Below are 16,127 nucleotides of genomic sequence, written 5' to 3'. Positions count from 1 at the left end.
AGCAATAGCTACATTCAAAAGCCCAAAGAAGTAGTTTTGTTCTTTGTTATCAGTTTTCTTAGCTTCATCTCTTTCTCCTAGATTTGATCAGACAATCCCTTCAATATTATCCTTTCACAAATAGGAACTCCTATTTTCACACCAACCTGGAATTAACTTAGAAAGAAGTTGCCTTTCAAACATGTGTCTCCCCCACATATAATCCCTATGAGGGGAGGGAACCACACAAGCTTGCAGGATGGGGACTGCGTCCACAAAGGCTCAAAACTGCAGGTCTGTTTAGTCTTACTGACTAGATAAGACCTATCTAAGAGCTGGTTGTAAATCTGCATCTCTGGAGATTCCAGTTCAAAGTCCAGGGATCTAGTTTCCAATCCTCCCCCCATGCGTTTCTGGTGTAGAACCAGGTAAGGGAACCACCATCGGATGCTTGGAGGTCCCACCTTCTAACCCAGTCTTGCTGCAGACTGTTTTTCAAAGTTGTGACTCAAAGGCTTAAAACAAGCATCTCAGACAAGCTGAAGGCTTGCACCGGTGAAGCCCTACAGACTTGTCATCCAACTCTATCAATCCCAAGCGCATCTCAAAATCCCTGACTTCTTGGTTAATGGATTTCCAAATTAAGCACAGCGTAGGGCCAGTGGAAGAATCCTCAGGTAGCACATATTTCTCATGTACCTCTTGGTTGGGAGGTGGTGGTCTTAGTACTGGAGATACAGCAACCAAGACTGACCAGTTATACAACCTCACAGAGGTTATAGTTCCATGAGAAAGATCAGGGAAGAAATGGCATGCAAATTAATAAGCTAGACAATTCCTGATAGTGTTAAGTATTGTGAAGAAAGTAAATTAATGGGATGAGGAATGATTTTGGAGAGAGGTAACTCCTTTACAAAGAGTGCTCAAGAAAGAACCCTCTGACCTGTGACTGGTGGGTGAAAAGGCGTCAGCCTGTGGAAATCCAAGGAAGAAAGAAACTTGGATTATTTAAGACATGAAGACCCACATCTAGTGAACAAGAGGAGGAGAAGGGGAAGGAGATGGAGATGGACTAAAATGTTCTTATCTTAAATTGATTGCAGCACAGAATGGGTTAAGATGGCATGCTTTAGCCTTCTATTTGTTGATACATTCATTCCATGAACCTCTTAGTGTTCAAGAAACAACCCATCATATTCATCATTTAAACATAAAATTGTTTTAAAATATTAAATACATATACATAGGTAAAACATATAAAATAACAAAGATATTATAAATGATGGTTGGCAGCAAAAGCTTTGAATTATGCAAATCTGAATTTAAATCCTGGATCATCCATAGGGAAGAGTGATCTTGCTTAGCCCCATAACCTGTCTTAGCTACACCATTTCCTCATATGTATAATGGAGATTATATATATATACACACATATATGTATGTATATATACTTAAGGCTTTGGAAGTAGTAAAGGAAATGGTAAGTACTAAATAAGTGGTTTCTAAAAAGAGAGGTTACATCATTCTCCGAAGAATTTTGGTTTTAAAAGAGAAGGTGAGAACGTTAGGAAATACTATTTCCCAGTGATTTGGGTACTTTACAAGTTTTGGGTTTTTTTTTTTAATTTAAAAAATGACGATTTAATTTTAAAATGACAATTGTTTTTGTCATTTTAACATCTGATAAGAGTACATCTTATAAAAATGTTCTTTTATAATTTAAATTTAAATTGGAGGGGTTTTTTTTTTTGGTGGTGCATAAATTAATGATGTATTTTATAATTGATGGCATTTTAGAGTCAATGAAATACAGTTTTTATGATACATATTAACTTTCTTTTTCTCCAGGAGGTAATAAAATGTAATACTTATTTATTCAGACCTCAGTTATATAGAGATAATTCCAAATTTTTGAACCTCCCTTTGCCTTATCTTTTCTCTACAAAGGGAAAATTCATCCCATGACCTTGTTGGTATTAAATCAGAAATTGTGCATAAATTTCTAAGGGTGGGGTGTGGTGATGTATTATTGAAAGCACAGCAATACTATTAATTATTATTATTACATTTACTTTCACCGTTAATCTGTGACTTGGTAGATTTGGATCCTAGAGCCAGGTCCGCCACTAATTAACATTGAAATCTCTGTCTCCCTTATCCTATTTTGCAAAAGAATGTTTCAGCTAAGATGAGCTATACCTTCCTTCTGCCTCTAAGATTTTGTAATTTTTTAATCTAATTGAGAATCATAATGTGACCATAAAATGAATTTTCTTTGTTTCTTTCAGTTTGTGGGGACATCCATGGACAATTCTTTGACTTGATGAAGCTTTTTGAAGTGGGGGGATCTCCTGCCAACACTCGCTACCTCTTCTTAGGGGACTATGTTGACAGAGGGTACTTCAGTATCGAAGTAAGTCTGTATCATTTCTTAGCTATTTGGGAATGAATCAACAATATCTTGGCAAACCACAAGTGGTAAATGTTATTGTCTTAAGGAAATTCCTAGTCTATAATAGAACTTTAATACTCTCAGTTATTGGGATACTATGTATTCTATATTCGGTTGATTCCCATATGCTTTTTAATGCATAGAGATGCCAAGGAAATGGCTATTATTAAGACTTTGCCTTTTATACCTTTTCTATGTTTGCAACTTTGCAAAAATTGCATAATATTTTACATTAGATAATACTTTTTCCTATTGACAGAACTAAACTAAGTTTATTAAATAAGCAGGAATGTGTTTGTATGATTATGCCTTATAATTGTGAGGCAGTAACTTATCTTTGTAATTTGATAACCATGAGCATGTGTGTCTTTGTCTGTGTCCATGTTTTTGTGTGTGTGTATGTGTGAGTACACTTACAGCTGCTATATTTTGTCTTTTTTGGCATCTGTCATCTAACTAGGGTAATTTGCCAAACTCATTAATTAAAACAAAACAGATAATTTTTGAGTAGAGGTTCTTCCTCAGCCTCCCACCTGCATCTGCTTCAGGTAAGTAGAAATTGCATTCAAAATAAAGGCAAAGACTTCACTTTATTCATTTCTTTGTTTTTCCTGGTGCTTACCATGGTATCTCAAACATAGAAAGGGTTCATTAGATATTTATTGAAAGAAATGATTTGATGGGTTGCCTGGGTTGTTCAGTTGGTTGGGTGTCTGACTCTAGATTTCAGCTAGGGTCATGATTTCAGGGTTCTGGGATGAAGGCCAGCATCAGGCTCTGTACAGGGAGCTTGCTTGAGGATTCTCTTTCTCCCTCTGCCCCACCCTTGGGGCGCCTGGGTGGCTCAGTGGGTTGAAGCCTCCCTCTGCCCCACCCTCCACTCCCCACTTGTGCACACGCATGGGCTCTCTGTGTCTCTCTCTCCTTAATAAATAAATAAATCTTTAAAAAAAGAAATAATTTAAAATAAAAATGATTGTTAAAGGAGCAGAGCTCATGCTATAGCACCTGACGTTATTATATGCACTCTCAGGGGAAAAAAAAAAAGCATTTAAAAGGAAAAAAAAATATTCTTTTTAAAATTATTTATTTATTTTTTTAAATTCTTTTCAGTGTTCTAGAATTCATTGTTTATGTACCACATCCAGTGCTCCATGCAATACGTGCTCTCCATATATTCTTAATTAAGAGAGAAGTCAACTTTATAAAAGTCTCACACCAACATCATATATTCATAATAGTCATGTAAAAGAGAGACTAGGTTTTTAAATTTTCATCATAATATTTTATTTACCATAGGAATATTTTATGTTGAAGAACATACCGCTCTTAAACAGCTTTTGTTTTTAAAGCTATCATACCAATTTTATATTTTTGGTTGTTCAATTTACCTTCAGTAATTGAGTCTATGTATATAGAGAGAAGCTATAGTCATTGGCTATATATATTAAAATATATTTAATATTTTCACCAAATATTAAGCCTTTGTGTATTTGAGAACCATACACTTCTTATTTATTCATGATGATGAGGGAAGGAGGGATGGTTTTGGTATATAAAAACAAAAGGAGAAAGTAAATTTTTGATATTTCTTCCATTTGGTAAACACGTACTGTATTATTAAACACATGAAACGTATATGCACTATGATCAGAACTATAGAGAATTTGAAGAGATGTGTAGCCTTGCTCTCTAGAAAACTAAATCTATGTTGGAAAATATGACTATAAAAAGTTATATAGAATCAAAAGCCTAGACTAGGTAGTCGTCCAGGATTCAATGATTTGAATTATTAAAACCTTGTGATAAAAGAAGTATGGAAAACGATTGCCATTGCAATATAGGAAAGTGGAACAATTCTGAGAGCAGACATGACTGAGGAAGATTAAATCAAAGGAGGGAGACTAGCTAGGAAGGAAATTGAAATAAGAAAAGTACAGGGGAAAAAAATTAGTAAACTCCACAGATGTCATTCATGTGCTAACTCGACCAACTTAGTAGGGAAGGGCGATTGAATACAAATTTTCTAAGACCTTTATATCACATTAGGACTGGTATCTGCCAAGAGAAAATAACGACCTGAGAAATGGTGGTTTGAACAGGATAGATGTTTATTTCTCTCTCCAGTAGAAGCTCACAGATGGGACTGCCCACGTGGTATGTCCCAGCATGGTGCCAGGGCCCAGGTTCTTTCTGCCTTGTTGCTCTGATAGGCATGGGATACATAGGCTCGTTCCAAAGACTGCCTTGTGACTCAAGACAGCTACACCAGCTTCAGCCATCATGCCCCATGTTGCATTCAGCTAGAAGGAAAAGGAAAAAGAGGACATGTCTTCTCATTTATGCGTATTTCTTAGAAGTGATACCATTACTTCAGCTTGCATCCCATAGACCAGAACTTGTTGCTGTGGCCAGAGGTGATTTTCATTACGCAGCCACAGGTTTGTAAAACACTGCAATAAGCAGAAAACAGAAATGGGCGTAAAATGTTTCTACTACGTCCCTTAAGTTACAACTGTGCGGAATCTGCGTAAATACTTTCAAAAATTATTTGAGCGACTCTTAAATACATCTTATTCATTTAACATGCAAAGTTCTCCTGTGTAAGGTTCTGAGAAGGAACGAAATAGATATTCTACTTTCCTTGAAGCTCACCTTCTTAGGGAAAGCCCAAGATTCTCCTGTTGGGAGTGATTTATCTTTATTGGCCAAACGATGGAGTGCTATGTTGGAAAATTTTTTTAATAGCATATTTGCGATTTTGAACTACTTAATTGCCATCTTCTCAGTCTAATCAAAGAAATAACACCGTTCCCTATTAATTTACTAGTAAAGAGGAACCACTAAATCATGTGTTCTTTGAGGAACAGTTGACACATTTGGACTCCATCTTTGTCTCACCAGCTCCTTCTTTGGATAATATTATTTCTTAATCTGGTTCATGTTTATTTACCTTTGAATTTTTACTCTGAGAGTTGAGGCTTCTGAAGCTCTGGCCTCAAATTACTTGAAATTTCCTAAACTCTCCCTAATTAGGAGCTGTTTAGAGCTCTGTTTCCTTAAATTAAAGAACTCGAGAAGCAATAATCACTAACTTACTCTTCAGCAGATTTCTTTTGAGTCTACAATTTATTTAGATACTTGAACTATAGAATTTGCAATTTTTTAAAAAAGATTTTATTTATTTATCTGACAGAGAGTTCACAAGCAGGCAGAGAGGCAGGCAGAGAAAGAGGGGGAAGCAGCCTCCCTGCTGAGCAGAGAGCCCCATGCGGGGCTCGATCCCAGGACCCTAGGATCATGACCCGAGCCGAAGGCAGAGGTTTTAAGCCACCCAGGCACCCCAGAATTTGCAATTTTGTGTGTCGTGGGCACCTTTTGGAATTCAAAGGATCAGAGATTGAACCCCGATGCTGGTGACATAGCAAATGTATCAGGACATTTGGAAGTTCTGAGATGCATATACCAGAGTTCCCATCTTTACAAATAGCTCTTTAATTAAACTCTAAATGTCTGAGAGTACAGCTCCAGGGACTTGCCACATGCATACAGAAATAACAAAAATGTGAAGTCCTCCTCTATGAAAAGGATCCATTTTGATTAGACTGTGACCTTTGAGGGGCTTTGGGATGGCTCAGTGATATCATCATGTTTAAAATAGAACAGATGTTTCTATAAAATATATTTACCGAGAATACTTTGGGGCTCTTAATGGTGGATTAAGGAAGCTTATATTGTTTGCCTGCCGAAATGCTATTGTTGGGCTGGGATACATGAGCTCCTTTATTCCTCACAGTTCTGCAAGGAACGTGCAAATGTCTTCGTTCTGTGAGGGTGAAAACCAGAGCTCAGAGAGAGTTGCATGCATAGTAAATGACAGTGCTGGGCCTCGAAGTCTGTGCTTTTCCCACTCCACCCCACGCCTTGGCCACATTCACGAGGCGAGCCACCAAAAATGCACACATCAGTGTTGCAGAAACTGATCCACACTTTTATATCCACTCATGCACGTGCAAACAGGCACACGTGGCCCTCTCCTCCACCTCTTCAGTCTGAGGTCCAGCAGGAATACAGCATATTCTGTTTGAGTAAGACACTGTCAGTTTACGAGAGTTCCTAAAATCAGAGCTCCCTTTTCCGGCGTGGACTATCCTAACAGCTTTCAAAAGGTTCTTGATTCCTCAATAATTCAGGGCTGCCCTGCAGGTATTCTTTGGTTCTCCTCTGGGCAAAGAGGAGCCACTTATGTTTAATTTTACCAAATCAGCTTTGAAGAGTAGGTTCATACAGTCTCTGCTGGGGAGTGTTTCCAGGCAGTAGGTAATGTGCTGTGGGCAGCACACGGAGTTCGTTTTCTGCACCCCTCCCCACCCCTTCCCACCACCTTCTCTTTCTGCCAAGATTAGAAATCACTCGCCACAACGTTAGCCCCACTAAAACAAGCAGGCTTTTGAGTAGTGATGGAAGAGGTAATTTAGTTTGGAGTAATAATTTGTCTCACACCAAATACCATCCTCTTTCTGATGATGGCATTATGCTACCTAATCTCTTTGATCGTGTCTGCAGAGGTCCGCATCTGAGTGCGCTCCTCGGAGAATGCGGAGAAAACCAGAACTGCAGACGAGGCATGCCTCGCCGTTTCCTTCTGTTTGCTTGCTCTTGTGCTTTTCCTAGCCAGTCTGTGCGGCTCCACGCCGCAGGGCTGTGAGCTTAGCAGCGAGCCCACCCCCCCCCCCCCCCCCCCCCCGCCCCCGTGCTACTTACATACAGGTCTCGGCCCAAGCCTCAAACTCGGTTAAGCAGGAAGAGTTGTGTTTATTCGCTGTGAACTCGGAGACGAAATGAACCACGGCAAGTCAGGCAGCGTCCCCTGCTTCTGCAGGAGAATAACAAGCAGACAGTGCAGCAAGCCTTGTTAGGTGACAGAGTGATGCCACAGACCCGAGGAAGGAATTGTCTGCTGTCTCCCCGCCGCCGATGGTCTCTGTTAGTGCAGGACTAGTGCTCTGCTGCCTGTCGGTATGCTTGTCAGACCAGGCAGGGAATGTCTGAGAGGAGCCGCACTTGACATTTCGGGAGTTTGGATCTTTTCCCAGCCAGTGTACATCCCTCACTTAATTGTCCTATGACTGAGAGGCGTCCCTTTTGATTGGAACATATCACAGCTTGGAGAGTTATTTTGGAAGGCTGCTTGATGTATATCTGAAGCTGTCTATTTGCTTTTTAACTTTCTCCCTCTTTCGTCTCTTTCTTTACTCCCCTATACAAGTTTCCAAGAATACTCATCATCAAAAGGCATAAATTACAAAAATAAATCATTGCACTACTCTTATCAGTGAACCAATTAAACTAATGAAGAAAACGGTATCCTTGGCAAAACTATATCCTCAGTGCTGTTTCATTGGGGAAGATTGATAAATTAAATAGGAGAAAACCGTGTCTGTGACAGATTAATAAAAATATAGGGGGTGCTCAGTTGTTCATACTTTAAAACTAATTGTAAGTCGTAATTGTTTAATTATTTCGAGTAGCCCTGGAAAGACCGTCAAGGTCTGGTTGAAAGTCATTAGCACAAGGAATTTACATCTAGCCGTGCAAAAAGGCCAACATAACTTGCCTCTCTGTTTCCACCTTAACCAATTAATTCAGTGAACATTTTGTTCACATTAGCCATCTCCTACCACATAGAAGAAAATAACCAATTATTTTAACTAATTTGTGTTTCATTGCTTAGTGATTGTGATACTTTTTTTTAGAAGAAACTTTCCTTTTTTAAAAATAATGTCCAATTATGATTTCGCTTCAGATCTACAGGTCTGCAGAATATTAGAACTTTAGATGGCAGAACAGTTGCCAGCAAGACAGTGTTGTACTTGGCGGCTCTCACCCACCAGATGTTGAGGGTGAAGGCTGGCCGGGCTCCACTCTCCAATCCACCCTTGCCCTTTCATTTACCATGCCACTTCTTCCATATTGGCTGCATTTGTGGTTTTAGTCAGCGCTTGGGAAGATATTTTGTTCTTGCCACAGGGGAGAAGGAAATAAAATGTGAAAACAGGATTCTTATTTTGAGGGTGTGCTGAGCCAAGAATTTGGAAATTAAGTTATGTTTTCTTTCTCCCTTTCTTTTTCCTTCTCCTCTTCTTTTCTCTTTTCTTGCTTTCCCTCAGTCCTTCCCTACCTTCGGTGTTCCTGTATTCCTTCTCATTTACAGGAAAAAGGAACTAATATTTCTTAAACTCCCACTATATACTAGGTGCTTTATATCCGTTAAATAACAAGGATATTAAATGTGCCGTGAATCATTAAAAGGTAAATAAGTATGAAAAGCATATCATAAAATATTTCTGTATCACTCTGAGATTTCAGTTAGGAAAAAGCTACAGAAATTAAAACTAAAGGCAGTAAAGCCATATGCTAATGTCAAAACTGGATCTTTAACAGACGGCAAGAGAGAAAATATGGGTCCTAAAAAGCGACTCCTGTAGCACTTAACAGGGGTTAGAAAATCGCGTTTTAGATTTTAGTTGGAGAGATAATAGCTTTGCTTAAGATTCTTGCAGACAAAGCCAATCCGAAGAGTTCAGAATTGTGGTTACATTTCCAAAAGGATATTGATTGGGAAAGGCCACAAGGGAACCTTCTGGGTGCTGAAGTGTAAGTGGATTTGGTTAGTCGTTTCATGAGAATATACACATATACAGACTCATTGACTGGCGTATTGAAAATATGCGCACTTCTTCCTATGTAAATTAGACTTTAATAAAAACAACAACAAGAAAAACTTTTTTAAAAGCAGCTACAGTATGGCCAAAACATATACTCTTTCTCAATATAAAAACAGAATATATTAGATGTAGCAATTTTAGTAAATAAATATAATTTTTTAAAGATTTTATTTATTTATTTGAGAGAGATCACAAGTAGTCAGAGAGGCAGGCAGAGAGAGAGGAGGAAGCAAGCTCCCTGCTGAGCAGAGAGCCCCATGCAGGACCCTGAAACCATGACCTGAGACAAAGGCCGAGGCTTTAACCCACTGAGCCACCCAGGCGCCCCATAAATATAATTTTTAAAAGACTTTACATTCTCATCTTATTCCAAACTAGACATACGAAGTTAACAACCAATATGGAAGTGTGTGTGTGTGTGTGTGTGTGTGTGTGTGTATTTCTTTAGTATTAAGGTACAACTTTGTAAAGTTTAAATTGGGAATAGTTTTCTCATTGACGTAATAATCGCTTATAAATATCTTCTCTGAAGTGTGAGACGAGTTTGAGTAACACTCCTTTTGTGAAAGCATGTCAATGTACCCTGAAAACCAGATGTGTAACTGTCAGAGACTCATCAAGCCACAATACTACCCACTGGGATAACAGGGAATGTGCACCATGGACGACGGATCATTTGGTCAACTGTTCAGAAATAGTAATATTATTTGTCATGTGAACTTTAACTAATAAGTATAACCAGAAAATTATAATTAGAAAATTAATTGAAGTAACATATGTGTGTGTGTGTGTGTGTGTGTGTATAAATTGATGTCAACCCATTATTTGTTTACTCCAATTATAATTACATAGTTGGAAACAATACCTTACTTGAAAAATAAGTAATACATACTTGCTTTGATAATTAGTATTTTTCCCCAGGACGTGGGCTGTATATTCAAACATAATTATTTCCACTCATTTAATAAATTGGTATATAAGCTGACAGAGGTGATTAGTCTTCACAGGTATCACAACAAATGAATCACTAGTAGCTTTTCTCAGTGGACATTATGCAGCATATTTACTTTATGTTGGAAAGCTCTTTATAAAAATGTAAATGTTTTAAATGTTTTTTGGTTTCACATTTTAGTAACCAGAATCAGACTTGTCTCAATATTTTTGTGGTCCTCTTATCTTCTTACCCTCACTTTTAGAAGATAAACTTAATGAGGAAAAAAGAGCATACTTGTTTTCAAAGAGTGGTTTTCTCTTTCCTGTGGGTTCTTGATGAATGCCAGTGAAGGATAATGAAATTGATGGTAGTACTCCAGGATCCTGCTTATCTTAATTCACACTCCAGGATGACTGTGTCAGTGGAGGCTTATTCCAAACCTGGTGAATTCAAAGGGGACCTTCATTTTTACACAAACTGTAATACCCAAGTAATTAATTTGAGAGTTTTAAGGTATATGAAATTCTTCCCGTAGTTACTTGCAGAATGTGTAGTGAGATTCCCTGGCCTTCAGTTTAATTATATTTGGATGTAAACCAAACCAAAACCAAAAACAAACAAACCACCACCACTACCACCACCACCAACAAAAACCCTTAAGGATTTATATACCTAAGGCACTGAAATAAAAGACAATGTGATGAGGGAGAAGAAAGCTAGTGAAAGAGAGAAAACATATAATAGACGCTGAACACCTGGCTGGCTCAGTTGTGCAGCATGTCACTCTTGATCTCAAGATTGTAATTTCAAGCCAAACAGTGGGTGTAGAGATTACTTAAAAAATAAAATCTTAAAAAAAAAAAAAAAAAAAGAAATCAGTCAGCCTGAGGCTGGTGGCATTGTTTACTTCCAAATTTTGCCTTTCCTTTCCTTCCCAATTCTCCTGTTTCTTTTCTTTTTTTTTTTTTTTTTTTAACAATTATTTATTTATTTGACAGAGGGAAAGAGCACAAGTAGGCAGAGAGAGGCAGGCAGAGAGAGAGGAGGAAGCAGGCTCCCTGCTGAGCAGAGAGCCCGATGTGGGCCTCCATCCCAGGACCCTGAGACCATGACCTGAGCTAAAGGCAGAGGCTTAACCCACTGAGCCACCCAGGCTCCCTCTCCTGTTTCTGTTATCCTTTTTTTTTTTTTTTAATTTGTTTTATAAGAGAGGTGTCTTTATTCATTAATTGCTAATCATATTTCTTCTCATGCTTGTACACCAGTATATTTTGAGTATATCTTCATTCAGACTTCTTCCAATAGACCCTGTAAAGTCCGTTGTTTTCTTGTGGTGCATAGAAAATCAGTTTATGCATATAAACCTTGGCTTTGTACTAATATTTTCTGTTTAATTTTTAAAAATATCCTCCTTAATAAGGTCTAGCCTTTTGGGGACTTTTGGTCATAGGCACATATTAGTTCATGTCTTCCTCATGTGTGAGCAATGGGACCCTTAAATATAATGGGAAAATGTTTATTTTTATGTTATTCTTATTTTTTTCAGTGTGTGCTGTATTTGTGGGCCTTGAAAATTCTTTATCCTAAAACACTGTTTTTACTTCGTGGAAATCATGAATGTAGACATCTAACAGAGTATTTCACATTTAAACAAGAATGTAAGTATACTTCAATCAAGCTTCTTCCTTTAATGCCATATGTGCTAGTCATTTTAATTCATACCAAGAGCTCATGATGATATCCATTGCCTAAAAGTCAAAAACTTAAAAAATGATACCATTTTATTCTATGTCATTCCATATTTCTTTCTAAGCATGGACAATGAAGAGAATTCAGAATTTCTTTTTAAATTATAAATTTTCTATATAGTGATCTGAAAATTCAAATTAATTTTTGATGTAATTTGTTCTAAGAACCAATGATTAACTTAGTTTCTAAAAATAGCCAGAATACTACTATTCAGGGGAATAATTTTACCCTTTCATCTCAAATCACTCCAGAAAAGCAGATGGAGGACAAATTCAACTGTGCCTCTCTTGGACTCAGTAGATTTACTAGCCTCTAGTGGATTTTACAAAATTAGAGATGACATCTTCCTTCAGACGTAAATAGTAGAAGTGAGGAGTACTTCATATAAATTTCATTTTCCTCCTCTCTTAATTTTCCCTGTTGTCCAGTGAGACAAATTTCTCTCTGTCATTTAGCCCTCTATTCAGTGGAGTACAGAGTCTTTTCTCAGAATATTAGCTATAAATCAGTAAGGGAAAAGCAATGTGCAGTGATACGGAAACAACTTTAGAAAATTTCTTGCCATCTCCTTTTCTATAAGATCACTTAGGAAAATTAGCCAGCTTTACATGCTCTGTTGGTCTCCTGGTCGTTTGTATATATAATTTTTGAGATACAGCTGCAGATCAATAGCGAGGATATATACGAAAGTTCTCGCCTCTGCCATATAAAAAGTTACTAAAAACTGTAAAATAGGGATGAACAATAAAAATGTAAAACAGTAGATCTAAGGATTAATAATGCAGGTATAACCCGCCTTTTGAAAGTATGTCTTATGTCACTTTGCTTTTATGAAAACCTACATTAGTACCTGTTACTGCTAACCAAAAGAAATCCAAAGAGAATTTTGCTTTTAGGAAGAAAGTTGAAAAACAAAAATAGTGAGTGGTCAGTGTTACACTTGCAGCGAGCACTTCTGGAGACAGCACTCAGGCCTGAGCAATGAGTCAGTCACCACGCCCCTTCCCTGGGAACCACACTGCACCTCACCATCTAGCCGCCAGGGCTTTGAACTGTGTCCGTGAGCATCTGTGCTCTATCTCCATTTATTTTGTGCATCCGTTACAAGTAGTGTCTTAGGATATCAGAAAAGCCTAAGAGGTTATTTTTTTGGATCTGGGAATGCCCCCCAGTTTTTCCATATCAGTGAGTGATAATTGCTTCGGCTTACAAATGGCTTCATAGGAACACTGCGCTTCCAGATAGGGCTGACACCTGTACTCTACCTCTTCGAAACGTGCAACTTATTAGATCATGCTTTGCAACTTGGCAATGTGTAGTTCTATGCTAGTGGTTTGATGCTGGCAAGGAAACATTAAAAAAAAACAAAACTGTTTCATGGAAATTATCCTAGCTATGAAATCATGAGTCAATTATTTGTTTTTTTGAACCATGTTTTAAAAGGTAAAATAAAGTATTCAGAACGCGTCTATGACGCCTGTATGGATGCCTTTGACTGCCTGCCCCTGGCTGCCCTGATGAACCAGCAGTTCCTGTGTGTCCACGGTGGTTTGTCTCCCGAGATTAACACCTTAGACGATATCAGAAAAGTAAGTTCTGTTGTTTTGAAGCCTCGTCATTCTGGGCGCTTCATTAATAAACTGAAAACAGGAATGTCCCTTTCTTTTTCAAGAACTTTATCCTTTTGAATTGAAGTAATTTAAAGTTGTCACGCATCTCTTCTTTGTATTCATTTTTCTTCAGGAAGAAAAATATATTTATACTTGAAAGGGTTTTTATCTCGAAAACTTCAGGGTTCCTTTTACCATGTGATATGTGTCCCTGAAATGTATAATGTTTGATTGCTACAAAATAGATGCCTTTTTTCCTCCTTTGGCTGGTGTTAAGCAGCCCATTGTATATTCATAGTCTATTAGAGCCAGAAAATGTTGCTTCACTCTTGGGAAAATATCACAAGTCGACCTTTAGAATATGTCCATATTATCATTTTTTTAAAATTATTATTTTCACGCTTAACACTTTAAAGCAACAGTCTGACCAAAGCAATTGTGATATCCTGTTGACTGTAATGATTGGCTAAGTGAAAGCTGATTTTTTTTGAGGTATTTTTTACTTAATTTAACATTGGCTATTAACAGTTGTTTTAGCCAGCAAAAAGATGAGTTAGCTTGAGTATGGAATTATCTTTTTCTTGAGAATATGTGATAATACAAGATAGTTTTATATAGTAGAAGAGAAAATTTTTTATATATTATTATTATTATTATTGGTTTGCTCAATATTCTTTGAAAAGTTCCCTGACTTTTAAAGGAAAAACTATATTTAAGGAAATGAAACATTCAAATTCTATCTTAATACTCTCATTAAGGTCCAAGTTTTCAAGTGTAAAAATAATACAGTATTTAGTTTCCCATCAGAAAGGAAATGCATGATTTTTATTTTTAAAATCAAACAGAAGTACATTAAATAAACCTTTGCTTCCTGCTCTGTGTCTTTTTTTATAAGACACCACTATCCATCTGCTTCTAGAATTCTGTAGCACACAGAGCATTGGTATTTGCTCTCTGTTGAGTACGAGAAAGACATGACACTGAACTATAGTCATGGAGTTGGAGGAGAGAGTGGTTCACTTTCTGTATGAGTTCTATAATCAGATGGACTTTCATTATATTATCTAAACTGTTATCATAAATTAAGTAAATTTTAAAACTGTCACCCACCATCCCCAGTATTTGCTTTTTGACATGTTTCAGCTATCCCGTTCAATTTTCACACATATCATTAAGCTCTTCTCTTAGCCATAAAATGACTTTTAGCTTTGCATTTTACCCTGTGTCAGAGTTTCTGCCACCCTTACTTTATTTAATTAATTTTGTAATTGTTTTTTTCTTCCTGTTGGTGATATTAATTTTAACATTTTGTAACATTTTGAGAGTAAGTTCTGTATTCTGGTTGCTGTACCAGACGTTTAGCTGGGAATTCCAAGTAACCAGAAAGACTCCCCTCCTTTGCTGTTCTATCCCTAATAAGAAGTTCTTCTTTCTTAGGAAGAAATTCTGTATTTTTATGAACAAGCATTATTTTTCTTGGATGAATTATTCCAAAAGCATAAATTATTTAAGTCTCTTAAACAAGTCTAAGTTTGCAATGAATATTTTATGGGTAACATAATGGTTGAAATATAGAGGGTCTTTGCTTATTGAAGTTTTTCATTGAGTGTTGAAAATGTGAGATATTGCCTCATTCTTTTTAGATATTAGTAAAAAATGGTGTGTAGCAAAACCATTATTTATGTCACCTTTTATGTATCAGGAAAAAGAATTTGACCAGTTGCCAGGCTTATATATCCACCTTTCCCTATGGGTTTTTGAAAAATATTAAAGTATTGAATATGAAGAATATCAGTTCTTAATAGGTTTTCACAGCTGTTTTATGCTTTTTTTTAAGAGACTATAATGTCTGCTAACTTCACCCAAGATTCTTTAATTGCAATTCAATCAGGATAAGCTACAGGAAAGTGATAGTGTTATAAAATTGTTGGTGAAATGTCATTTCCAGTTATTATATTGCTCTTGCTTTCTAAATACACCTTTTAAAATTGAAATATGACCTTGCTAAACATTTATAGCTCGAAAATGGATTTCATATGAGGGTTCTGGTAAACCTATAAAGCTTCGAATTGTGAGCTGAAGAATGACCAGCAAAATTGGGGTTTATTTTACTGCTTATCATTCCTCTTGGTTTGTAACTACTAAGATAAACTACAACAGGCTTGTACTCTAATTCGAAACTAGATAGCCCCTCATAATGAATATCCAGAATGCCATGTAATAAGTGGCTGCTCTTAAAATGAAAGCCGTTTGTTCTCAAAGTGGTATCGTTCAATATAAACCTGATACGTTGTTCTGCATCCAGATTTCTAAGCCTCAGTTTAATGGAGGCAGTAACAGAAATTTCCCCAAAGACAAGACAACATAAAAGCGCCTCCTCAGAAGTGAAACACAGGGTCACATCAACTGGTAATGACTAAAATATTTAGATCAAATAAGTAAGGAGGAGCAAAAGAAAAGATAAAAAGTAAACTAGAAGACGAAAAGAGAAGCAAGGGGTAGGAATTAAACACGAGGGAGGTGAAGAGTGAGACAAAGACAGGTAATGAAAGAGGCTCCTCTGGAGGAAGGAGGGAAAGCTGGAGAGAGAGAGGAAGTTTGGATGAATGGGGAGGAAGGAAGGCAGGAGAGCAAACAGGAAGAGAGGAAGAGGGCCGCCCTCACAGGGCACAAAG

General features: G+C 37.2%; 1 protein-coding gene across 4 annotated transcripts in view; it reads left to right on the top strand.

The window, feature by feature from the left end:
- The window catches only part of PPP3CA (protein phosphatase 3 catalytic subunit alpha), a 323,097-nt gene that overhangs the window by 238,140 nt on the left and 68,830 nt on the right, over positions 1 to 16,127 (top strand). For all 4 annotated transcript variants that reach the window (XM_047718083.1, XM_047718084.1, XM_047718086.1 and 1 more), the window contains 3 exons: positions 2,268 to 2,392; positions 11,640 to 11,751; positions 13,286 to 13,431. In XM_047718083.1, coding sequence (XP_047574039.1) covers positions 2,268 to 2,392; positions 11,640 to 11,751; positions 13,286 to 13,431 — 383 coding nt within the window. The remainder of the gene's footprint in view (positions 1 to 2,267; positions 2,393 to 11,639; positions 11,752 to 13,285; positions 13,432 to 16,127) is intronic.

Source organism: Lutra lutra, chromosome 2, assembly GCF_902655055.1.
Source record: "Lutra lutra chromosome 2, mLutLut1.2, whole genome shotgun sequence".
Lineage (NCBI taxonomy): Eukaryota > Metazoa > Chordata > Mammalia > Carnivora > Mustelidae > Lutra > Lutra lutra.
Note: the sequence above shows the minus strand (reverse complement) of the source record. Positions and strands in the feature narration are given on the sequence as shown.